The sequence below is a fragment of the Trachemys scripta genome, chromosome 15 (assembly GCF_013100865.1).
Source record: "Trachemys scripta elegans isolate TJP31775 chromosome 15, CAS_Tse_1.0, whole genome shotgun sequence".
Classification (NCBI taxonomy): domain Eukaryota; kingdom Metazoa; phylum Chordata; order Testudines; family Emydidae; genus Trachemys; species Trachemys scripta.
In genome coordinates, this window is record NC_048312.1 from 22,730,013 (window position 1) to 22,756,188 (window position 26,176).

The 26,176-nt window shown below is 41.6% G+C and overlaps 1 protein-coding gene across 1 annotated transcript in view; it reads right to left on the minus strand.

Annotated features, from left to right (window-relative positions):
* The window catches only part of CCDC60 (coiled-coil domain containing 60), a 108,787-nt gene that overhangs the window by 37,664 nt on the left and 44,947 nt on the right, over positions 1-26,176 (minus strand). The window contains exons 2-3 of the mRNA XM_034791610.1: positions 19,912-20,004; positions 18,559-18,650 (exon numbers count right to left, since the gene is read on the minus strand). Of these exons, the coding sequence (XP_034647501.1) occupies positions 18,559-18,650; positions 19,912-20,004 (185 nt within the window). The remainder of the gene's footprint in view (positions 1-18,558; positions 18,651-19,911; positions 20,005-26,176) is intronic.

A 26,176-nucleotide genomic window follows, 5' to 3' on the forward strand; every position in this document is an offset into this window, starting at 1 on the left:
AGGGGTGGGGGGGGGCAGGGCTGTGCACTACGGTGGATCAAAGCAAGTTCAATATAATGCAGTTTCACCTATAACGTGGTAAGATTTTTTGGCTCCCAAGGACAGCGTTATATCGAGGTAGAGGTGTATATTTCATCATTGGCACAGCAAATATTTCTGCACTTAAATGCAGAAATAAGAATGCCCTGTTTATACAGTAACTTAATAAATTTAGCCTGGCTGCCAGATTGATAAGTAGGTGAGAATCATTCATTAAAATGCAAATGCAATTGAGATGAAATTTGGAATACATTTATTACAGTAATTGAGCTTTAGTCAACTGTAGTCACAACAGATTTTCAACTGTCTTTCAGACAAAAGGACGTGCATTATTTTTGGTAAGTTAATACCTTTGTCAGCATGAAAATTAAAAGAGTTTCTTGAGTGCTAATAATTTGCAATAGTATTCTTCACTTTTCTTGATAGGTAAAAATTATTATAGATAAAGGTCAACCACATGCACAAAAGAATGACCTAGTAGCATACTGTGTACACAGCAAATTGATTGTGAGCATATTTTCAGTGCTTAGTACTAGTCCATGCTTATTAAATTACTCTTTAAATCCGTCATGGTCTCTGGGCCATCAGTTAATTGTAATGCAGCACCATAAAAGTATTGCTGAGTCAAGCTTTTGCCTCCAGGATTAAAGATGCCTGATGCATTTCTTTGCACAGGAATGGCTCAGACAAAACTGAAGGAATCCATTAATTTGTTTCTCTTGACCATAAATCCGGTGTTAGGATGACATTAAGAAGCTAACACAACGATGTTACAAACTTGATCATCGTCAAACCAAACCACATATTTACCAACATATTTACATTTTATTTAAATACACTGGGCCAATTTAAGTAACTTGAGTGGCATTACACCAGGGATGTATTTGACCTCGTATATAAAATTTTACCAAATTTGCTACCATCCTCACATCTATAGTATGCAAACAGGAACCATTATAAGTAATCTACACAAGGAACAAGGGACACCAACTGTGCATAAGTGGGGAGAGCCTCACTCAGCTGGTGCAAATGGGTGTAGCTCTCTTGACTGCCAATGAACTAGGCCTGTTTACACCAGCTGAGGCTCTGTTGCCCTAGGTCGAATGTTACCTCAGAGCCCTGACGACTACAGATGATGAGACAAGAGAAAAGCACGTATTTGTTTGGGCGCATGTTATTTTGCCTAGCAACAATTCTCACCAGGGACACATAAGTTATTTATTTGGTCATGGGCATGGTTAGCTTTCGTGCCCCAGGATGGCTCCTTTACACAGACTTTCTTGGTTTAGTGGTATATAGGCTCCGACGTGATTAGAGCCAATGGTAGAGTTTATCCCTGTCCCTAGGCGCTATAAAGAAAGAATGTAGCCCCTTGCTGCAATTTTATAAACAAATACAACATAGGTGGCATTGATTTGAAAGCTGTTCGCAGCACAGGCTTTCTAAATGCAGTTTCATATATTTCACTAAAGCACCTCAATCCTTATCTGCAACAACTCCCTACTAATCCATTGAAGGGCCTTCCCTGGGCATTCTGCCAATTCCCAAATTGTGTAGGAGGTATTGTGATGTAAACGTTTCCTAGGGACTGCCAAACTCATTGCACTAATGACCAACTGAATACAAACCCAGGTCTTCTGAGGTGAAAAGCAAGTGCCATAACCTATGTTGCCTCTTAGCTTCCTTTTGACCAGGATTCTTTGTAACAGAAACATTCATGGAACAATACTACATTTTTATTTTTTTTTTAAACAGAAAAGTCAGAATATGATAGCTTTGGAACTACAGTAAATGAAAACTAAATAATACATAGTACAACATTCTGAATATGGCAGATTAAAGACAAAATCGACAGAAACATTTTAAATGAACACTTAAATCACCTGCAGCCATACGATGTTGGACTGTGATCCCATCAGATCTCTCAAACTAAGGAGGGGCAAGGGAGATCAGTATTTGGGGTGGAGAATTCAAAGCAATATCTAAGTGCAGGAAATGGTGATTCAGCAGGTGGCCGGCCCAATTCATTTTGATTAGGCCTTGGCTACACTGGCGCTGTACAGTGCTGCAACTTGCTGCGCTCAGGGGTGTGAAAACGCCCCCCCTCCCCCGAGCGCAGCGAGTGCAGCGCCAGTGTAATCAGTGCCTGCAGCGCTGCACGCTCACTTGCAGTGCTGCAAGCTACTCCCCTCGGAGAGGTGAGTTCTCGCAGCGCTGGTGGCGCGACTACACTCGCGCTTCATAGAGCTGCCGCGGCAGCGCTGTGAATTGCCAAGTGTAGCCAAGGCCTTAGTATGCAGTCAGTGCCCTTGTGTGGATTTAGAGGCGCTGTGCTAATGAAGGTGCTAATGACACTGAAGTTCTGACAACCTGTAGTCATGAAAGATCTCACAGCAAATTTCAGTGCAGTTAATTAAATTTTGGTTTCCTCACTGCAGTTTCAATTGGATACAGTTTTTTCCCCCCGTTACCTGTCCCAAATTGTTATATAGTGTTGTTATGGATATTATACTGATGTCACATTTCACTTGAGAAGCTGCTTCATTTCTATAGTTGAAATGAGCTCTGGGCAAGTCTACACTACAAAATTACGTCAACCTGTTACGTCAACGTACAGTCATTAAACCGCTTGTGTGTCTCCACACTATGCTCCTTGTGTCGGCAGTGCTCATCCTCACCAGGTGTGCTTGCACTGATTTAACTGTCAATGTGGGGAATTATGGGATGGCTTCTGAAAGGCAGCCACAGTTGATGTAAGCAATGCAGTGGCTACAGTGACACTGCATCACCCTAACTACACCTCTATCCTGATATAACGCTGTCCGCGGGAGCCACGTTATAGGTGAAACCACGTTATAGCGAACTTGCTTTGATCCACTGGAGTGCACAGTCCCGCCTCCCCTCCTCCCCCCTCCCCGGAGCGCTGTTTTACCATGTAATATCAGAATTCTGTTATATGGGGTCGTGTTATATCAGAGTAGAGGTGTATATCAATCTAAGCACTATGCCTCTCACGGGGGTGGAGCTATTACGTGAGTCAGGGCCGGCTCCAAGGTTCTGGCTGCCCCAAGCAGCCAAACCAAAAAAAAAATATCATGATCTGCGGCAGCAATTCAGCAGGAGGTCCTTCGCTCCGAGCAGGAGTGAGGGACCATCCGCCGAATTGCCGCCGAACAGCTGGACGTGCCGCCCCTCTCTGAAGTGGCCGCCCCAAGCACCTGCTTGGTAAGCTGGTGCCTGGAGCCGGCCCTGATGTCAGTGTAGTGGGCGAGTTACATTGGTGGGAGCTACATTTTAGCGTAGGTATTTACAGAGTTAGATCAACGTAAGCTGCCTTATGTCGACCTAACTCTGTAGTGTAGACCAGGGCTCTGTATGTCCCTTACCTACCTGACAGGCTGTTGTGAGGATTAAGTAGTGAATGTCTGTACAGCAGTTGGAGCCCCTGGGATAAAGGCGGTTACACAAGTACAGTGTATTATTCTTATTTACAGAGCACACATTCTATTTAGGCCAGATCCTCATTTACTGTAAAGACACATGGCCCTATTGAGGTCAATGTAGGTACATTGATTTATACCAGCTGAGGATTTGTCCTATACCTATTACTGATACTATAGTAACTGCGGACTATTTAATTATATTCTTAACTGCCTTGCATAGTTATTTACATCGGTCAAAGCTGGGCCTAATTTTCATTTAACAGTGGCTGCTTTATACCCTCTGGCACCGGAAAGGTGTCTTTCAGTGGGGATTTTAAAGCCCCTTTCCACTGTCCGAACTGTATACAGTGGCCTTACAGTAAATGAGAATTAGGGTTCCTGAGAGCAAAGTCCATCTAAAATGCTACCACTGATGTAAGTGAATGGAAAATTCTGATTTGGTAGCATTTTAAACCCATAATGCACAGGTGTGAATGACTACACAAAGGTGCAAGGCAGTGGAGAACCAGAAACATGGCAATTAGCATGTACTGGCTAGGTAATTACACAGCAAGTACCATGCAATTAAAGGCCAAACAAATTATTTTTACCTTCTAAAGTACAGTGTAGGGTACATGATAATTAAATTAACATTAAATGTAGTTAATAAGCCACAGAAACCTGTAAATACACTGTTGTTACATATTACAGTACACTCCCATTTATCTGAAAACCTCCTCATTATCCGAATCTCTTCTTTGTCCCCCAGCATGAGAGACATCCCCTACGCAGCATAACTCTCATGCTGGGGGACAAGGAAGAGACTGGGATAATGAAGAGGTTTAGATAATAGAACAGAGACCTCTGGCCAGGACTGGGAAGAGGAGGATGAGCCCCCGGCCACACCACCCTGCTGCTGAATAACTTCTGCGACAGTGCAGGACACCCACTCAGACCCGCTGCCACGGGAGCGAGTGAGTCGGGAGAGAACTGCGGAGAGCTCCCGGCACTGTCACTGCAGGTGTAAGGTGAGGGAGGGAGGCTGCGGTCCTAGGGGGACAGAGCAGAGACCCCTGGCCAAGGACTGCGAGGAGGAGGAGCTCCATGCACAGGGGAGGCCACCCTGCTGCTGAATAACTCTTGCCCTGTCAAGTATCTCACTTCTGACTATCCAATAAAATCTGTGTCTTGCAAGCTATCTGGATATCAGGAGTATACTGTATTTACCACACTAACGTATTAAGCAATTAAGTGGTACTGTGCCAAATCACCAAAAGTCCTGTGTAGCAAGGAGGACTTGCAATCTGCAACAAGGTAATTATTTCAGATGCAGATTCCCATTTGTACTCTTTTTTTTGTTCTCTCTTCTCTGTGACGACAATATTTTCTGCTCCATATGCGTTTGTTAAAACAAAACTAAAATCAGGATCTGCATTACAGATGTATTATCCCCTGTGTATTATCAAGTGGAGACTCGGTCAGAAAATAAACAATTGATACACCCAACAATTTCTCTTTTTGTATAGGAGGTTTCCTGGCAATAACTGGGGCAAGACTATAAGGAACCAGTAGAAAAAAAAATAAAGATCCTCAGGTGACCATACAACACGGCTATCGTAACAGATATCAGTGGGTGCAGTTGCTGATTTATTATTATGCACTTAGAGATGTTTCAGAATGTTTTTCAATAAACTTCAATTACATTAAAATACAGGAAATGCTCTTTTCTACTGCTGCATAAAGCAAAATCTCTCTCTCTTGCTCTTTCAGAAAAAGGCATTGCAATGTTGAGACTCACAGCTATTTGCCTCGGTAAACATAGATACAAATTCACACAATAGAAATGATTTATCTTTAGTTGGGGCTCTTTTCTTCCCACGCTATGAGGCATGGAGCAATTAAAAGCACAATGCAAAGGAAAGCCCCCCAATCACCATGGCTTGTTTCCCCACCATTCCTGGAAGCATATGGAGGCCGCTCTTCAATAGTGGGATGCTCTGCTTCCTATCTGATGGTATTTTTGCTAGTTTTCCTTGCAGACGTTAATGTTTTTGTGGTAGGGAAGCAGGGTACAAACAGGCTGGGGCTGCACATTCTAGTCTTAGAGAGCTGTTCTACCAGGTTAGGGGATCCCTCCAGAGCAGTGTTGAGAGAAGAGTGCAGGGCATAGGGATTCCTAAATCCATGGGGCTGACACGAGTGAATCTGAGAGATTTCAAGGTCACACCTCTAACTCCTCTCGCATCCTCTTTGAGGGAACTATTAGTCAAAAATTCTGCAACATAAACCTCACATTTTCTGGGCCCTCCAGAAGGGTACTGTGTGATTTTATGTTATACATAAAGGGGTGAATTTGCTGCTTGTTTAAGCAGGGGAAATTCCATTAAGGCCGTTGGAGTTGCATCTGCATATGCTACTGGTCCAAGATCTTCAAGTGAAACTAGAAGATGAGCCTCATACCCCCTTACCTGTCTACATAAAGGCAGGTATGCATGGAACAGTAGCATTCTACTACCTAAAAACAGCAAACCCATTGTAAGTGCTAAAAGCTGCTCAAATCTGTGAGGAAACATATGTCACTTAGTGTCATGTTGCATGGGATTACACTGTGATGTGTTTAGATAGACAGTAAAATCTAATAAGCAACAAACTTATAAAATTGCATACACATACACACGCATTCTACCATGGGGGTGGGGGAGTAAACTGAGAAGTGAACAACCTGGAAAGGCAGAAACATTGATGGGAACTCAAAATAGCAGTTTTTCCAGTGACTGATGATAGAGATAATGATTCATACATCCATATACTTAAATAGATGTCTTTGCCCATGACTGCTGTCTAATTAATGTGAGCCATCATTCATGTAAAAGGAAATTTTTTCTTCTGGAAAAAAAATTCTGCAAACTGCCAGCAATGACAGTGCTAGAAGCATGCCAATTAGAGTGATTTCTGCCAAGCAGCAAGAGGCCACAGAACACTGGTTTCCAAGCAACTGACATTATGAAGTATTAACTACAGCGAAAACTAATACAGACAGATAAACGTTCCACCTTTACAGCTAGCATTGCCTGATAGAGTGAAGTTAAGATGTGAGGAAAGGAAAGGAAAGAAAAAAAGAGACTCTCTCTCCCCCCACCCCCCGAAACTCTACTAAATCTTGAAGTAAACATTTGCACTAATGAATGCCAACGTATCAATGTCACTGAATACTGAAGTCCTTGCTGTCTATATACATTACAGTTGGTTTGGGATAGACTCAGAGTATAAACGCAAGGAAGATCATAACAAAAAAACCCCTCTAAAAACCCAAGCAAACAAACTCCAGTAGATTTTCCAGTAGTTGCCCATGTCACCATTTCAATCACAAAAATAACCAGTTTTCTATTAAAAAAAATAGCCAAGGACGGCTCCTCGTCCAAAAGGACTAAAAGAAATAGGAAATGCTACTGTTAGCATAGCTGTCAGTTCAGACATGAAATATGCATTAGTAGTGGCAGAGCTTTCTATGTGCAGATTGACTTCTACAGTTCTCCCTTCAGGAGTCTTTAAAGATTTTAAAGGAGAAATATCCAGCTTCTAATTGAAAGCATAAAAAAAACAGACAGTGGTATACGGTTAAAAATTAAACTGCCAACAGTTTGACACTTAGTTTTATTCAACTAATACAGCAAGGTGAAACCGATTCACAGGGGACCATTTTCTTCAAAACTAGGAAGCAATAAATCTGCATTTTCCAAATAGAGAGTTTGAATAGTTCATAAAGTGGTACAGACTCTTCCCCTTTGAGCTTGTATCTTAAAGCTGTCAATTTCTAGCTGCTGTTGATATGGGATGACATCTTGTCAGCTTTACACCGGTTCATCTGATTGGAATCCTCTACATATCACCCTCAATTCTCCCTTGCCTTTGTTTTACTGACACCAGTGTGGTGCTCTCCCCCATGACTTAGTTCTGATACCACATGCCACAAGTCCATGCTAACCTACTCATACCCCTGGATATCCCGGAAGACATGCACAATCTGTGATTATGTATATACATACTTACTTGCATTTGGTGCTTCAAAGGTATACAGAGGCACAGATTTTTCACTATGTCTCAGTAGTGTCCTTTTTCATATTTAGGGAAACATCTCTCCAACTGATGGACCCACTGACAGTTAACTCTAAAAGGGATCAACAGATGGTCATTTCTAACTACAACTGGTCAGAAAATGGGGGGAAATTAATGAAAGTTCAAGTTTTTTTTTCTAGTTTTTGCTTTTAAATTTTGTTTTGATGGACATTTCTGACCAGCTCTACTTATAAACAAAGAAGTAGGTGGTGCTTGAGCCACCTACAGTGTGAAGGGTGGTATAACGATTTAGAAACAGGCATCTGAGGGATGTAAGTTAAATGGAAGTGTAATTTTCACCCTCATTCAATTCATTGCTGAAATAACTGGTTTAAATCCTCTTTGGTGAAGGCTTTTTCTTTAACACTATCCAGCATATCAAAAAAATGGTTAATGGATAACCCTATTTGGATACATGAGATTGAAAAAGCTATACAAAAATCTAATTCCTGGCAAAGCACCAGGATCGGCTGGCTAGCCAACAGACTTTCATAAAAGATGTGAACAGATAGTCCCTATTCTATCTAAAGTCACTGATGAAACTTTCCAAAATGGCTAATGTTTTGTGAGAGGAGGACCATCTTTATCTTCAAAATTAAAGTAATAAAGACTATGATAATTGTTGAGATTTCCATCCTAAGTATTATGCTTTTCAATACAGAATATAAAGTCAATCACCAAAAGTCTAGTAACCTGCCTAAACAGTACAATTCTTTCAATTGTTCAGCTATCAATTGTATTTTGTGAAAGGCAGACTTGCTACTGATAGCACAAGAAAAATACTTCACTAAACTGCCAAACCCAGTTATCAAGTATCGCTTCACAAGTCTTTTCCCTAAATTCAGATAAGGAATTTGATAGAGTAGAATGGCCATTTCTTATGACAGTACTAGGAAAATTTGATTTTGGTTCAATTTTCCTTAATTGTGTTGAAGACTTTTACAATATTGTCTCTTGCATCTGTACTGATGAATGGAATTATTTTCTCTGTCTTTCAGTTGGAAAGAGGAAAAGGGCAGGGTTGCCCACTCTTTCCTCTCCCCCTTTATTAATCTTTTGAATGCCTAGTGATACGTAAGAAATTGTCTGCCACTTAAGGTATACAAATAAACAAAGATGAGCACAATATTAGTTTGTATGAAGGTGATACAGTTTTGTCACCATCAATCCTTCCAAATTTTCCTCCAAATCTCTCTTCCTCAGTCCCTTCAAAATTTATGTTAATAGATTAATTTGGAGAATGGATTTTTCACAAAGATCAGATACCTCACATTTCTATCATCTCCCATATCAAACATACAAATGTATTACATACTTCATCATTAACATATGCATAAATCTTTTCCAATGTCATCCATACAATCTTTGCTTATGATAAAATATTCCATGACATTGAAAACTGGCAGCTTCTTTCCTCTATCCTTAGTGGCCAGAACTGAAACTATTTAAATGAATTTATGCAAGGTTGTTGTAGTCATGTCGGTTTCAGGATATTAGAGAGACAAGGTGGGTGAGTGAATATATTTTATTGGACCAACCTCTGTTGGTGAGAGAGACAAGCATTTGAGCTACACAGAGCTCTTCCTTAAATATGCCCCTATTTCACTGAATACTGAAAAGCACCCAGCAGCACCAGTTGGTATGCTCCATTATCTAACAAAGTCATCAGTGCAATGTCTCTACCCAGACTGCCAAGGAGATATGAACTCTTTAGATACTCAGAGTTGTCTTACAATCTTCTCAGTAATCTTAACCAAAAAATGGCTGATTAGACACTGGACTTGTTGACCAGATTGTCAACTTAAAGGGATTTTTTTTCGGCATACAGGAGCTTTCTTTAAAGAAGCCAGCCACCTGTCCACTTTAAAGGAGGAACTGACAGTCTTCACTGACCACAGACATAGGCCGCAAGTACTTGTTCTGTTCTGCTGCAAAGTGTTCCCAACAACTCTAGTAACTCAGTGAGCTTCATGGGCCTAAACCCAACCAGAGAAGACTAACCATTTGTACCCTCCAAAAATGGCTCTACTTTCATGAAAGCTGACAGTTCAGTGCAAATCCACTCCATTTTACAATCAATCAGATTCTGTTCCCAGCTTCTATCACTGCTAATCTTGCTGCCCTCCCACCCTCTCTGTTGTCTGAAGAAAATATTTTCAGTGGTGCTCATTTAAATAAAGCCACTCATTTCTAAGTATTTTGTGTAAATATGTGACAGTGTTTCTAGTGAACTTGCACATCTTTCTGGTTGAGTTGGGCAGCATGGGTGATTTATAGCCACATGTCTTTATGGGTTTACAGGTACAGTCTTGGAATACTTTTTTTTTGTACATGTTCTTGTATCTATTATTTATGATTAGTTATAAAGACTCCAACATCTTTGGTTCTCAAACAGTACATTCTCACCCAAGTGTGGATTACTGTACATTATTTTTGGATCACATTTATGGATGTCATCGGAACAAAGCAATAAGAAGGGATCTCTCTCACACAGAGATGAATGTCATTTCAAAGTCTCTGAGCTCAAGTTTGTTTAGTCTTAGTAAAAATAGTGTAGAAGATTTCCTACTGCAGAAATGAAAACATAATTATTTGCTCAAAATACTAAAGGACTCAAGGACAATGACTTTGACAACTGCCATATTGTGTGCCGTCCACTGAATCATACACTGGGAAATATTTGGTCAAGTTGGTCAGAGCTACTTTGTGGGGACTCAGGTTCAGTTCACATTAAAAGAAAGAAGTTGAGATTCTGAAAATAAAGAGAACACATCATCAGCTGGTTTGTCTGTTTCTTCCTTCATAAAGATAAGCAAGCTTCTCGTTGCATTTTGACATGAGGCTTTCGAAAACATGATGTTTTAGAACTGACTGAATTCCCTTTAAAATGACCTGGCATAACCAATCATTTGGAAAATCCTAATTACAGCAATAATCAGGGAGCCTTAATAGTACTTTTAGTGCATCTGTGATAGGGTGAGGGGAAGTATTAGTGATCGACAGTTGTCGCTGGTATTTAGTATGAGCAACCTCTCTTCCCTGTCGTGGTCCTCCTTTGTGCCAGGATGGTGACTTACAGGAAAAGACTATATTTCTGTGCATGAGAGACAGTGTTTTTGTAAGTGAGCATGTGTGAGGTGAAAATTACAGGGCTTGACATTATTTTGACTATGTCTTGATGCCTTAACTAGAATATTAAAGCTTTGGTGAATGTGGTTAAATCCAATCCAGTAATGGCTCTTCAAACATTTCTGAGAGAGAATTAAAATTCATACTAATGTGCTATGTCACTATGACCACTACTAATGATAACTTACTCTTGGTTTCTTCTATTATACCCTTTAAAGCAAACAAGATGTAAGACTACAGACACGACCCTCTGCAAATATGCTAAGATATATCAATTAATGCTTAATTAAGACTACTACCAAATATTCCTCTTATCATGAGGAGGGAAGACAGCACACACAAATCACTGAATAGCATTTGTATTCCTCATCATATTACTCAATCACTTGCTACTCTGCTTTAATTGAAGTTCAAGGTAGGCTAGGGTAATAGCTTACACACTAGTTTACCCCACATGGATTTATATAAAATAACACCATGCAAATTACACCTCTACCTCGATAGAATGCTGTCCCTGGGAGCCAAACAATCTAACAGCGTTATAGGTGAAACCGCGTTATACCGAACTTGCTTTGATCCGCTGGAGTGCGCAGCCCCGCCCACCCGGAACGCTGCTTTACCGCGTTATATCCGAATTCGTGTTATATTGGGTCGCGTTATATCTGGGTAGAGGTGTATCAAGACAATTGGGAAGGACTATATAGTGGTTGGCACATTTTTGTATTAAAAATGCACATAAGAGGGATCAAGATATTTCAATACTTACAACGTATACTGGAGAAAGCACAGCATAAAATCATTCAGTTAACAGACACAACATCATTGCTTGATTATCAGAGATTATGTTTGTTATATAAATTCTCAATAACAGCTGAAAATGGTTGTAGTTATTGGTTGTTTGTCTACTGTAGATTTTAGAAAGTATTAGATAAAGTAGGCCCATTTTTAAAATTCCATTTCTCAGTTGTTTCTCAAACAGACAAATTTCTCCATGGCCATTATAACTCAAGTATCACAACTCATTTGCTAAACTATGAAATATGAGGGCTCCCCAATTTTTGTTGCCTTTGAAACCTGCTGGGCCTGAAGATGTTTTTCCAGGATCTCCACTGGGAACACCTAGTAAAGGTTGTGCTATGTTGAATGACACTGGTTGGAAAAAAACAAACAAACAAACAAACATTGATTGCATGCATTGAGACTACTGCGGTTCCCAGAAAATGTGGATTTTAAGTGAAGTTCCCCATATATGACAGTGATTATGCAGGTTTCTCACGGTGTATTGAACAGTTTTGACTAGACTTAGGTAAAACTGAATTTCTCTTTTAAAAAAAGGTTAGTGTGTGAAATTCTTCACTTATTTATTTTGCTTGATTTAACCTTATCTATCCTCATTGTCCTGCCCTAATTTCAATTTTTATGAAATTTTGGTGGATTGAATTATTTTACACTGAAGTATTTGGAATTGCATAAAGTCACTTTTGCATGGAATTGTGAATTAAACTTAGGAAACAAGACTAGATCAAAGCTTATTAGCAGACTACTAATGTGCATAAGCAGGGTGCACACAAACAGTTAGACCATGACATGCTAGTGCAGGCTAGATTTGCACCATAGCTTGCCGCAAACCAAATGTTTGTAAACAAGCCCACAATTAAACATTTGATGTAATCAGAATTTTGTTTATTATAATACAGTGCAGGAAATTGAGATAAAAGTCTTCAATTAAAAGAAGCCTACAAAAACACTTAATCTTCTGTTGAAATCAATCCTGCACTGAGTCCCAGAGATGGATTAGATGATCTAAAAAAATCTTTTCTAGGAGCTTGATTTAGTAGACAGTTAAAAAAAACCCAATCAGACAGAGATACCAGTGTGGTCTAGAAGAACGAGCAAAGGATTTAGAATCCCAGGCACCTGAGTTCCAATCTTGGCTCCAACAATGACTCTTTGTATGGCCTTAGCAATTCACTTCACCTCCCTGATTAAGTTTTTCCCAATTCACCAATGGGGATAAAAATACTTGCCTACCTGCCTACCTCAAAGGGGATTAATTAGTTAATGTTTGTGCACATACAAATATTACAAAAATGCTAAGTATTAATTAAATACATCCACATAGGATTTTAAAAGATTATTCCTACAGTAAAATATTAATGGTAAAAGATTTAAAGTGAAATAACCTTAAGAATTTAAATGAAAGTGGCAGGAGAAACTCCATCCTAGTAGAAAAATCTTATACGCAGTGCCATCCATGCCAATTTAAAAAGATATATTTATACAGGAGAGCTGAGTTCAGATGCATCATCTTGTTTCCAGTCCCAATTTACAGCTTTCTTGACAGAGATACAAAAAGGTCAAGTGATTTGCACAAGGTCATACAAAGACTTAGAGGCTCAGTCAATACTTGGAATCAGCATCCTCTTGATTCACATCCCTTTGCCCTCACCGTTAGATCATATAACATTATTATTAATGTGTGAATGTCGTCATAATATCTGTAGCATGCAATGCAGCAGAAGCAAAATGTCTGGAAAGAAACATTTTTGATTTCTCCATATAGTCTGGACTAAGAACATCTATCTGCACATTATGTACATTTGCATTTTTATCTGGAGATTCTTGGTGGATGTAAAAAGCAAGCACTTAAGTTTGGCTTTTTTGGTTTCTACTGTCCCTGAAATACCTCAGAATTAGTCTCTCCAGGTCAGTTCTGTAGCACAATAACAGGGTTGCTGATGGAAGCCTGCCAGCCACTGCTTGTGCTATACCAGTTCTGTATAATACGGTAAAGAGAACCCTCTCCAGACTGACATTCTAGTACCTTTCACAAGTACAAAGTTCACTTGAAACCTCTCAGAAATTACGGACTCACAAGATTTCTATTACAATACCCATTAAATGTGAGAGCACCTTCTGAGCTTTAACGGTACTTCTAAAAGAAAAGCTTCTCTGAACTTAAATATTTCTAGGCGGGTGGAGTGCAGTTTCTAAAACCCTTGTTGGAAGTATCAGCTGATAGGCTAAATCAGGCCCTCTTCAGTCTACTTAAATCTGGTAAAAAAATGACACTTGTAATAAATGACTTAGGACAGCCCAATTTTAATAAACAAAGTGGGTAAGTAATGTATTTTATTGGACCAACTTCTGTTTGTGAGAGAGTTTTCGAGCTTAGACAGAGCTCTTCTTCTCAGAAAGCTTGTCTCTCTTACCAACAGAAGTTGGTCCAAAAAAGAGATATTACCTCACTCACCTTGTCTCTCTAATATCCTAGGACCAACATGGCTACAACGAAACTGCATACAATCTTAAATAGTAATACAATCACTGGGCCAGCTTGCTTCAACCAAGCCTGTGGTGGGTCACATGGTTACTCAGGTGAGAGACTCCTCTCCAAGTCTTCCCCAGGAAAACATTTTCTCCTCAGCCAGCCCTCTCTGTTAAGAAAACAGCTATTATAACAGCTGTAATCAGATCCAGCTCAGGGAGTTCCTGCTGCTTTGTACCTGCATTAGCTCCTGGTCCTTACTTCTTGGGTGTGTGGGTGTATAAACTCCATAATACTTCTGAATGTAATTGGTTCAGATTCTCTCTGAATGATTCAGAGAACTGTTCCTCCAGTCTTAACATAGATTCATTTTAGTGAATTTAGGGTTTGTGAAAAGTGTAAAATTGCCAGCCCTCGTAAATGAAACTCCAATCCTATCCACAAAATAGATAACCATATAGGAAAGGGATTATGCACTTCCAGCACTGCCCATACACTATGTCTCATCCCAATTCTAAAGGTATCACCTCTAAGGAAATGAGAGGACTTCACTCTCCATGCCAAATCAGTCATAGGCCTCTCTGCAGAGATTAATAATGATTCCTTTAATGCCAATTGGATTTTGTTTTGCAGACATGTCCAAAGGTAAGCAATACTGGACAACATGAGTTCCATGTAGCTACATCACAAACTTCAAGAAGCAATACTGAACGGAGGCGGGTTATCATCAAAAGAACTTTAATTTGACCTCAAAGTGACAATCCCACTGAAGATTAGCAATGAACAATGCGTACAGACAACCAATCTAGTGCAGTTCTCTTGAATAGTAGCTAACAATGCATTTTTGGCAAAAGTAAATTATGCCTTATTCTGAAGTGGTCTCTTCAGCCTAGATAACAGTATTTATTTTGTGAAGTATTTATTATGTATTTTATTACCTAGTTTATGAGGTAAAATTTCACTAGGATTTGAATAAGCAAAACAATCAGGGAAGAAGTTCAGAGAAGGCAGGGAGAATGTAAGAAGGATGATGGGTTAAAACAGAACTCTGATATTACCTTCCATAACTAGAATGGAATTCTGGGATAAAATTTAGGATTTTGTAAAACCATCATGTTTTTGTGAAATGTAACATTCTAATTATATTGCAATATATATGTGCAAATAGGAGAGTAAAGCTTTCTGTGGGAAACTTAGCTTGGAATTTCTTGACTTTTGTGCAATTAGAATTTCAGCCTAACGTTGCAAGAATGTAATTTTTTGCTTTTAGCATATTTTATGCTGATAAAATGTTTCAGCCATTCAGAGAACACACATTTGCCTGGGTTTAACCTAAGAAATTATCTACTGCTTGTACCAGTGTCCATCTTCTTTATTGCTGCTTGCTTTAATTCCGCTATTGTGTCTAGAGAATGCTTTTCAAAGTCTACAGCCCTTGTTGTAAACACTTGTGTAATCTGTATCCTACTGGGGTTGACAGTGGTAATTTGTCAGCATTTATTTGCAGCAGGCTGTAACTAAACCTTGCCAGGAGTAAAACAATCTTTTTGTGTACAAATGCTTGCTGCTTTAATTGCAAAAAATGTTTACTTTTTCTTAGTTTGACATTCAAATTAAAGAATGCTAGAAGGTTCCAAGGAAATATTTCAGACGACTGTAGAGTTACCTACTGCAAGGCATACATGAATGCAATTTAATATCTAGTTAAGCTATTACTGAGCAAATTTAGTGAATGGTCTCTAAGCAGTTCAGTGCAAAGGAACATCTGGCAGAACAGCAGACAAAAGATTTAGTTAGATGTTATTCTTTTTAACATTTCACTAAATTGATCATGAAAACAGGGATTAGACCACTCAGTTACAAGGAATTAAGAGAAACTTTGGCCCTGACGCTCTCATTTACATTGCACCAGTATTGTGCCAGTTTAACACCATTGTAGTCAATTAAGCAAGTGTAAAACCGGTGAAGCAGAGTGGAGAGTCAGCAGGCCGGATATTCATTTACAATAAGGCTCTTTCACACTAAGGCTCCAATACCTTGGTCTAATTTGGTTGTTGGGTTTAGTGTGCGGGTGCTGGGTGGCGTTGGTGATCTGTGACACAGACAAGGTCAGATGATCTATGGTCCATTTGAGTCCCTCTGCTGGAGGCCTTGCGGTCCTACCATATCTTGCTCCAGAAAAGGAGCTGTGAAAGTGAGTCATCCAGGCCTGCCTAGAAAGGCTGCAGGGAAGCAGCCAATCGGAACACAGCAGGCTCAGATAAAAGGAGCTGCATGGGATGAGCCGGTCAGCTCCTGATTGGGAACAGGGGAGTAAGGAAGGGTGCTCCTTCTGGAGCTCAAGGAAGAACCAGAAGATGGGTTATTCAAATAGCACATGATTCCTGTTTGTAGGGTCCTTGGGTTGGGACCAGAATAGTGGGTGAACCAGGGTCCCACCCACTGGCTGCTGGGGAAGTGGCCAAAGCCCCGAGAAGGAACAAGTTTTTTTTAGAAGCCCAAGAAATGGGCTGGGCCATTAAACAGGCCTAGGGATGGGGCTGAAGACCCTGAAGAGGGTCAACCATTTGTTGAACTTTGTTACTCTCCCCCATGCCCCTGGAAGGGGACTGAAGATAAGAAGTGACCTGACTGGAGAGCTGGGACACCACAGATCAGCTAAAGGTGAAGAGTCTCCACGGAGAAAGACCTGTGGTGCTACTGTATAATAGGGCAGGGACAGACTTAAAGCAAGCCCAGAAGATGCTGAGGACTGAGCCCAGAGACAGAGCTAAAGATTTTAACAAGGGCAGAGGGACAGGCCCTGTTGAATTTTTACCCTGCAAGGGGTTTGTTCATTCACACACTGACTGCGTGTGACTTGGCCGGAGGGCTGAGACACTGAAGACTCATTAACAGCCACCACGGGTGGTGGAAGTGTGTGCAGGTTCGCACCCAACCAAAGGAGGTGCTCATGAGAGGTGAGTGTTCCCTGTCATAATGACCCAGAGAAGGGTTGCCAACTTTCTACTTGCACAAAATTGAACACCCTTGCCCTGACCCCTCTGGGGTGGGGCCAGAAATGAGGAGTTCAGGGTGTGGGAGGGGGCTCTGGGCTGAGGCAGTGGGTTGGGATGTGGGAAGGGGTGAGGGCTCCAGCTATGGGTGCAGGCTTTGGGGTGGGGCTGGGGATGAGGGATTTGGGGGGCAGGAGGGTGCTCCAGGCTGGGATGGAGGGGTTTGGTGGGTGGGAGGGGGATCAGGGCTGGGACAGAGGGTTGGAGTGCGGGATGGGGTGCAGGCTCTGGGCAGCACTTACCTCAGGCAGCTCCTGGAAGCAGCAGCATGTCCCACCTCCGGCTCCTACATGGAGGTGCGGCCAGGCAACTCTGCACACTGCCCTGTCTGCAGGCGCCGCCCCCACAGCTCCTATTGGCCGCGGTTCCCGGCCAATGGGAGCAACGGAGCTGGTGCTTGGGGCGGGGGCAGTGCATGGAGCCCCCTGGCTGCCCCTATGCCTAGGAGCCAGAGGGGAGACATGCCACTTCTTCCGGGAGCCGCACGGAGCCATGGCAGGCAGGTAACCTGCCTTAGCCCTGCTGCGCTGCTAACCGGACTTTTAACGGCCCAGTCAGTAGTGCTGACCAGAGCTGTCAGGGTTCCTTTTCGACCAGGCATTCTGGTTGAAAACCAGACACCTGGCAACCCTAACCCAGAATCTTTACTGCTCTTTAGTTAAGATTATGTTGAGTTTTATACCTAAAGCAAGTTTTAAATCTCTTGTATTGCATGTTAAAACTAAGAGGGGGGGAGATTTTCAAAAGCACCTTAAGGATTTCAGAGCATAAAGCTCCTATCTAATGTGTCGATGTGCTCATTACAAAACATTGAAGGAGTCAATCTTCAGCCCTGATTCTGACTGCAGTGTCTCACATCTCACGGAAGGGGCCAGAGAGGGAGTTCGCACTCTGGAGGCCCAGAGGTAGAACCAGTGACTGGTTGCTGCCCAGACCCAGCTGGCTTGAAAGTACATGGATCCAGAAGTTGGGCCCAGTTATAATAGCCTGGTGACTGTCCCCTCGGGAGGACTCAGTCAGGGCTGTAAACACACTTCTCTTTCTTCCATGTCTGTTTTGAGACCAGAACTAAACACAGTATTCCAAGTGAGTGCATATATCCCTTTCTACAGTAGCATTACAATATTTACACTATTATTTTCTATCCCATTCTTTATATACTCGAACATTTTCTTCGCATTTTTGACTGCTTTGATTACCGATCGCACCACAATACTGATTTGTGCAATGACGGAAGAGAGGGTGCCAAGCATGTGAATAAACGATATTATAAGAATGCTGTAATGGTGCTTTGTGAGAGCTCTGTAACATAGACCCACCCAAACTATCACCATTTCTTCATGCAGAGATGACATCATTTTGAATAAGCATAAATGAGAGAGAGAGAGAAAAACTCCATTTCCGAACTGTTGGTAGTTATCGTTGCCTAGTTTGTCCATAACCAGAGTGCGGCTATTGCAGCCCAAGGAATCTTGCTTTTCTACCCATAGCCTTAAAAAGTCCATTTCTGTGTACTCTAGATTTTTACCTCGTGTGAGTAAGATCTTTACTAAGAGTCTTCAGATCCTTTTCTATTTGTTTAAATGGTGGGGGCATCTTCAAAGGTTCTTGTGTAGTAGACTGAAAATAATTGTAAGGAAAAGAAACTGGATGTTAATGAAAATAGTTCATTAAAGTGGAGACAGTGGATGCAGCTAAACTTACGGTTGCACAATAGTTCCTAGGTTCTTTTAAAAAGGTTATTAGTACCAGTAGTCACAGCTTTCATGCATTTTCAAATGCAGAACTCTACCTTTTGTTTACTCTCTAATGTGCTTACACATGTATAAAAAAAAAATAAAAAAAAATCAGGATCAACCAACCTTCCAACATTCAGTTTTGTGCTAAACAGAAGGGAGATCTAGCAGATTTAAAATAAACAAAAAGATGAGAGCACACTGCAATAAATAAATCAAAATCTTGTTGCTGGACCATCAAAGCCAACCCAGGCAAATTGTTAAATACAAGTGTGAGAGGGAAAGGTACTTTAGAATAGCCAATGTGGTAACCAGCTTTCTAGTTTTTTCTTTAAATGTATGCTGTAGGAATTGCTTCAGTGTAGATAGCCATAGACTATAATGTAGTTCTGCATTGTTACATTACACATCAACTAGAACATATGCTTGGGTGATCTTGGATGAATTACAGCAGCAGACTTGCCACAGTAATTGTTCTGGGCTTAGCAGAAAGAGGCATTTGAGTAAAATATCTCCAAGCCATTCAATATTTTAAAATGATACTGTTAGGTCACTAATGCAGTGGAATAACACCAATATATACCAGCTGGTCCTATAGATCTAGATATGCGCTATGGTGGCAGATGCTCTAAAAATCAATCAAATATAAATAACTGTTTGAAATGAAAATTATAATCATGTGCTAACCATTTCTGCATTGAGCATCAATATAGGTTAAGATCCAGGCCTTTTATAATGTGTACATTCAAATGAACAGAGTGGAAGAGATTACCATTACTAAGCATGGACATTAACAGCAACAGTGTTATCAAATTAGGACCTGATCCTGCAGTCCTTCCCCGTAGGCAAACTTTCTGCTGACTTCAATGGTAGATTTACCTTGGTAAGGAGAATTGGTCCATAAAGTTTAGAATGTTTATCAGCCAGAGAAAAAGCAGGATTTCTTACTGCTTTTTGAGAAGTGACTTCAATTAGGTTAAAAGTAATGATGTAGTATCATGATGTGGAGTAAGGATTTAGGCCTCGATTCAGCAAGGTACTTATGTAGGTAACTTTCAGCATGCGGGTAAGTCTTATTGTCTAAAATTATGCATGTGCTTAAGTACTTTGCTGAATGAGGACCTTAGTGAGCAATTTAAACTCACCTTTGGTCTTGGGGAAATCTTTGCAATAGTCACTGCATCCACTTTCTTTAGTATTTCTTCCTGAGCAGTGGATACCTCCTCTTTTATTGGCTCCTAAAAAAATAAGTCAAACATAATTATTTTGTACTGCTACTGCTAAGTATCTGTGTAATATAAGAACAAGATCTTCAAAATTAGTTGCACAAATCAATTTTCTTGTGCTAGTCTATCTTTGCATATTTAGTCATAAATGACAGCTAATTTTCATCTGAAGAAAGGCATACAAACCTGTGTAATTTTGGCACACAAAAATATATTCACATTTGAGGCATATTCAAACACACCACTGTGCAAAATGCATGCATAGATTTTAAATTAAGTTGCTTGAGTGCTTAAAGTGCTTTAAATAACAACATTTCTCTTGGAAAATTGTTTAGATGGGTCACTGCGTCTAACCTAAAAGGGAAATCCAATTCCCCAAACTTGGAATAAATAGGAAATTAATTACCTGTAAGTGCTGTTCTCTGAAGTTATACATTGTCATAGATCACCACTCTTGGGTCTGTGCTTCAGCACACACATGCAATCCCCTGAAGTGGAACACAGGCACTTCCTCAGTCCTCCAAGCACCAGTTTTTTTTTTTTTCCAAGTAGGAGGAAAATATATTCCCACAGGTACAAAAAACAAAACTATTTTAAATGTCTTAATAAAAGACAAAAGCTTACAGAACTCTGAACTATGCATGGTGATCAGGCTGAGAGGACAGCAAAATGATTAATTTTTCCTGCAGTATTCTTGGACTAAGGAGCTGGTTTATTGACTAATTTAATTAAAGCAGGACTAGCCAGAGGCTTTGGTTAGCTGCATCCAGAAGGTTAGTGCAGAGCTGACAGTATACTGAAGGTGAAGAGGTCTGCTCGATGCATACCAGACTCAGTGCTTTCACTTTGGGTGAAGTGCTCAATGAGCAGTAAATGTTAAGCACCACCAGAATAGTGTGTTAAGGAATGGAGGGTGTAAAAAACGCCAACCAACACACAACTTTACCTAGAACAAAGGCCAAGTGAGGGAGGAACAAAGTCCTCAGACACTGGAAAGTTGTCAGGATAGATGTTCCAGTGTGTTGACTGATGCAGTCAACTGACTGAAGACTGACTGCCAGTGGGGCCAAATGAAAACAATTTTATAAAAATGAACGTAAGGCACTAGGGTCAAAGCACCAGCGGTTGAGATAGGATATTCTGAGGAAAAGATATAAGATAGCAGATGGAATGTTGAGGAAACGAAAGGTAGCTATATACACAGAAGCCAGATTCAGTGGTCCCGGAGAGCCCTTTCCCTGTACAAGCCATCCTACTGTCAGAAAGGAGCACTAGTAGGCACCAACTTTCACTGCGGGGGTTGGCAGGAGATGTCTGCTGCTGGAACCACCAGTTTAAAACTTTGAACTTGGGAAGCTTCTGCCTTGGAGTATGGACCCAGGAGTGAGGATCTATCGCCATGGTCTCTCTATGTGAAGAGAGGGGCGAGGAGAATGAAACAAGGTGGCCTGCAGGGAAAAATAACATAGAACCTGCCAGCTCAGATGGAATCTGAGTTTGTTTGTTGTTCATAAGAATATAGATTAAACTCCGGAAGGAAATGGACTTGGATGTTTTGGTGAATACCCCGTGCATGTGCGTGCATGCATCCAGGTGCTGTTTTCAGAGTAGGGTGAAAATTGTCCATTCAAAAGAAATTTCGAGCAGTTTTAGGCCTCCTTCAGTCCTCTTTCCCTCCATGCGTCATTTTTCTTTCTGGTTTTTCTTCACTCTTGCTCCTTCATTGAGGTTCTCTTCTCTTCCCAGCATCAGTGGAGTTATTTGCCTGTCCGCTCCTGCCAGTATGTCTTTCCCAGCCAGTGACACCAAGGGCCAGATTCTGTGACATTTATTATGCTGAGTAGTATCCTTACTCTGTAAGTAATACCACTAAAATCGGTGTGCTAGCTTGTGGAATAAGATAAAGCTAAATGTGAGTAAGGGTGACAGAACCTAGCCCAAAGGCTGCATCAGTTGTTTATATCCATGAGCAGCAGTACAGGACACTTCTTCCATTAGACCATGGACTAAGAGTCATTGCAAAGCTACAGCACCCCAGCAAGTGCATCAGGAGGCAATGTTCCTCAGCCAGGCTCAACTCCTCCCTTGAATTCCCAATTGCATTAGTGGAGAATAAATTTATGACCATCCTTTCTGGGGTACAATATACCTCTGCTCCTGCGGAGCTCTACTGGCTACTGAGAGGCAAAGGAAGGGCAGAGACATGCCTCCAGCTACTCTCTGCCAGTGGCGGATTTAGAGTTAGTGGGGCCCGGTGTGCAGCTTCACTTTCGGGGCCTCACCCTCGGGACCCAGCCAAGAAAAAGAACATTCTCCCTTATCTTCCCCCCATTTTTCATTCTTTTTTTCTTCACCCTCCTCCTATAAGTAATGGGAAGTAAATTAAAATAAAATGAGATACCTTAATTGGGGCAGGGGGTTGGGGTTTAGGAGGGGGAGGGCTCTGGGAGGAAGTTTGGGTGCTTGGTGCAGGCTCTGGGCTGGGTCAGGGGGTTGGGGTGCTGGAGGGGGCACTTACCTTGGGCAGCACGGCTCCCAAAGCGATTGGCACACCCCCCCCATCTGGCAGCAGCTCCTAGGCAGGGGGTCTCCATGCACTGCTGCCCGCAGACACCGCCCCCCCAGGTGCCATTGACCGCAGTTTCTGGCCAATAGGAGCTGCGGAGTTGGCACTCAGGGCAGGGGAAGCGTGCGGAGAGAGAGAGAGACACTTCCCCCCCCAGGGGCCACAGGGACATGCCGGCCACTTCTGGGAGCGAAGCAGTGCGGAGGGAGGGAGGCAGAGCAGGCAGGGAGCCGCCTTAGCCCTCCTGCTGGCATGTCTCTGCGTGCCTCTTGGGGGGTGGGAGACAGCGGGTCTCCATGCGCTGCCCGGGGTGGGAGCAGTGCGTGGAGCACCTCTCCCCTCCCCTGCCAGGGGCACGCACAGACATGCCAGCAGCCGGCCGCTTACAGGAGCGGCGTGGGGCCACTGGCCACGGCATGCAGGCAGCCTGCCTGTCTGAGCTCTGCCCTGTGCTACTGGCTGGGACTTGGGGGCAGGTTGTCAGATATTTGTCCTGCATTTGGGGGGGAGAGGGGGGCTCTGTTGTTGGGGGCCCCGTGCCACCGCATGGTTTGTTTCATGGTAAATCTGCCCAGTCACTCTTTGTGGGGAGTAGCTGGGACACAACCCTTGCGCTCCCCTAAGCACTGGAGATATGACTCAGGCAGCCCTAAAAAAGAATACATGAGGGGGTTGTCCTTACACCCAGTCCCCTGCAGGACGACGTTAGCCCAGGGCAGAATCTAGCCTTGAAATAGTACATGGGTAGTCATAACACCATCATATAATAACAGAGTTCGGTCTTTTTAATTTGCAGTGTCTGAAATGGGAAAAAGTGATGAAAACAATATGGAAATGTCTCATCTGTTCAACTCCCAACATCATATTATTGAAATGATCCACATAGACAAATATGACATGTTATGTGCAGGATTCACGAAAGGATTATTATTTTTTTTGTTTCTCTGAATAAATAGGCTATGAGGAAAAATCCCAACTCCTTTTTAAATATTTAAAGGACAGTTCCAGTGATCATTTCCCATTTTCAATATTACTGGATTGCCATGACATAATATCACATAATTCCATATGTATGAACCACTGGTATTTTTATAACTATCAAAATCCATAAATTATCTATGGAAACATGACCCAAAGCAAGATTGCATGGGAAATCATCCAAAAATATTTCTGATGAGGATGATTAAAGGTCAGTAATTTTTGTTGAGATCAGGATATATGTACCTAGCAGTTGTGGAGACAAATGAACTGCAGAGAAGCTACAGCAGGTGGAGCTAGATGCCACCTGATTGGACCCAGCTCTGTTCTTGCAAAACTGAATCTGAATCCTTCCTGTGCCCATCAAATGTTACTTAGGGCACAAATGAAGATCCACCTTCCCTGTCTATCCTTGGCCAGACTTCACCCATCCTCTATGTTGTTAAATTCCATAAGTTTCCCGTCTAAGTACTGTTTGACAGAGGGATTCTACCAGTCACCTCCTTTTGTGTGTTTCTACAGCTATCCAGTGCATGCATCTCTGCCATAGCCGACACTCTGGGGCTTCATTTTTAAAACATGTCTCAAATATTTTCATTTTCTTTTCTGGATAACTCTGGAGATAGAGAGTTGCTGAACACTGACAGATCTCAGCATTTGTTATCAATTCTTTCCATTGAACTCCCAGTATTTTCCTGAGGTATTTGCTTTTGAAGGCATTTAGTCACCTGTCTATACCTTTGGTGGATTTCCAGCGTTCACATCTATATGTTAAGGTGGAAATAACATTTGAGTTGATGATTCATAGGTTGGTCTTTGAGTGGTAGATTTTCAATGATCATCTTGTTTTAACTGGTGAATGCAGCTGTTGCCTTGCCAATTTGTGATATTATTGCCTTCTGGCTATCCCCATTGGCTTGCATGTTACTGCCAAGGTAGGTGAATTGGCTCACTGCTTGCATTCCTTTGCCTTCTAAAGTAATGCATGAGTTGGGAGTTTTATTACTGCTTTACAGTTATAGTTGCAAAATGTTAATGTGTTTGAAATGAATCTGAGCTTCCTCCATCACAGAGCGCCCATTAGCCATATGACTGACTTAGTGCATTTGTTGCCTGCCTACCATCAACCTAGTAAAGATAACTCTTAATCATATCAATAAATCTAATCCGCTCTCATGAAACCCTTGATGTGGAGGTGCCAAAGCTTCATGTTTTGGCTGCCTACTGGACTGAATTCTGAATGTTGTTTTTTATAGGCAATAGTCAAGCTGAGTTCCAGTGCAGTACTCAGAGCTTTTATTTTATTTTACTTTTTTACATCACCTGCTCAGTACTGGCTCTTTCCTCCTCTTTCCTCCATTAGGGCAAGGAAATGTGAAACAGAGGAATAAGGACTGAAGGAGAATTCGCAATTTAACACAGATTCCAAGGCAAAAAGCTTCATTAAGAATGAGTAATGTAGAATTAAGATTGTGCTCAAAATAATTTTTAAAAAGTGCTTCGTCTTTTAAAAAAAAAAACAAACACAGAAACAAAACAGACACAACAGAAATTCTTAGATTCAAGGCCAGATCCTCTGATCCATTATGGGTATACTACACCAGTCTAATGATGCAAAGCACCCTACATTGGCCATTTGAGAATTCTCTTTGCTGAGGGGGAATAGCTGGCTAGTGTAGAGCTGTTGCAGTAGTTACCATGCCATGACCTTCGGGCTGTGAGTGCAGGAGGAGTAGGGAAATAGTACATGAAGGATGTAAAAGGAGAGGAAAGGGAGGGTCTTTTGCTCAAGGCACAAGACAAACTCAGGATACATGGGATCAATTCCCAGCTCTGACACAGACGTCCTGTGTGACCCCAGGCAGATCCCTGATCCAAAGCCCACTGAAGTTAATGGGAGTCTTTCCAGGGGTTCTGGATCAAATACTGACTCTCTCTGTGCCGCTGCTCCCCAACTGTAAAACTGGAATAAACCACACTTCCCATTACACTTAACCAGCACAGGGATTTTGCAAAGTAAATTCATTATCATTTATGAAGAATTCAGATGCTGTGATGATGGGGATCATAAAGGTACATAGAAAGGAGCCAAAACCCTGCTGTTTCTGTACTTGAAAAAAAGCTTAAATAGCCTTGTTTTGTTTATCCAGTCTGTTTCCCTCATCTTATTATTATACCTCATGGAGATCCTGGTCTCCAAGGAACACTGACCTAATTTTGTTACTTTTTTAGTAATTAAAATCCTTGGGACAAATTAATCCCTGGTGTAACTCTGCTAGGAGTTCATGTCGGCTCCTTGAGTGACTGTATTATTAGGTATCAGGGGGTAGCCGTGTTAGTCTGTATCTACAAAAACAACAAAGAGTCTGGTGGCACCTTAAAGACTAACAGATTTATTTGGGCATAAGCTTTCGTGAGTAAAAACCTCACTTCTTCGGATGCATAGAGTGAAACCTACAGATGCAGGCATTATATACTGACACATGGAGAGCAGGGAGTTACTTCACAAGTGGAGAACCAGTGTTGACAAGGCCAATTCAATCAGGGTGGATGTAGTCCACTCCCAATAATAGATGAGGAGGTGTCAATTATTGGGAGTGGACTACATCCACCCTGATTGAACAGCCACTCCCAATCCCT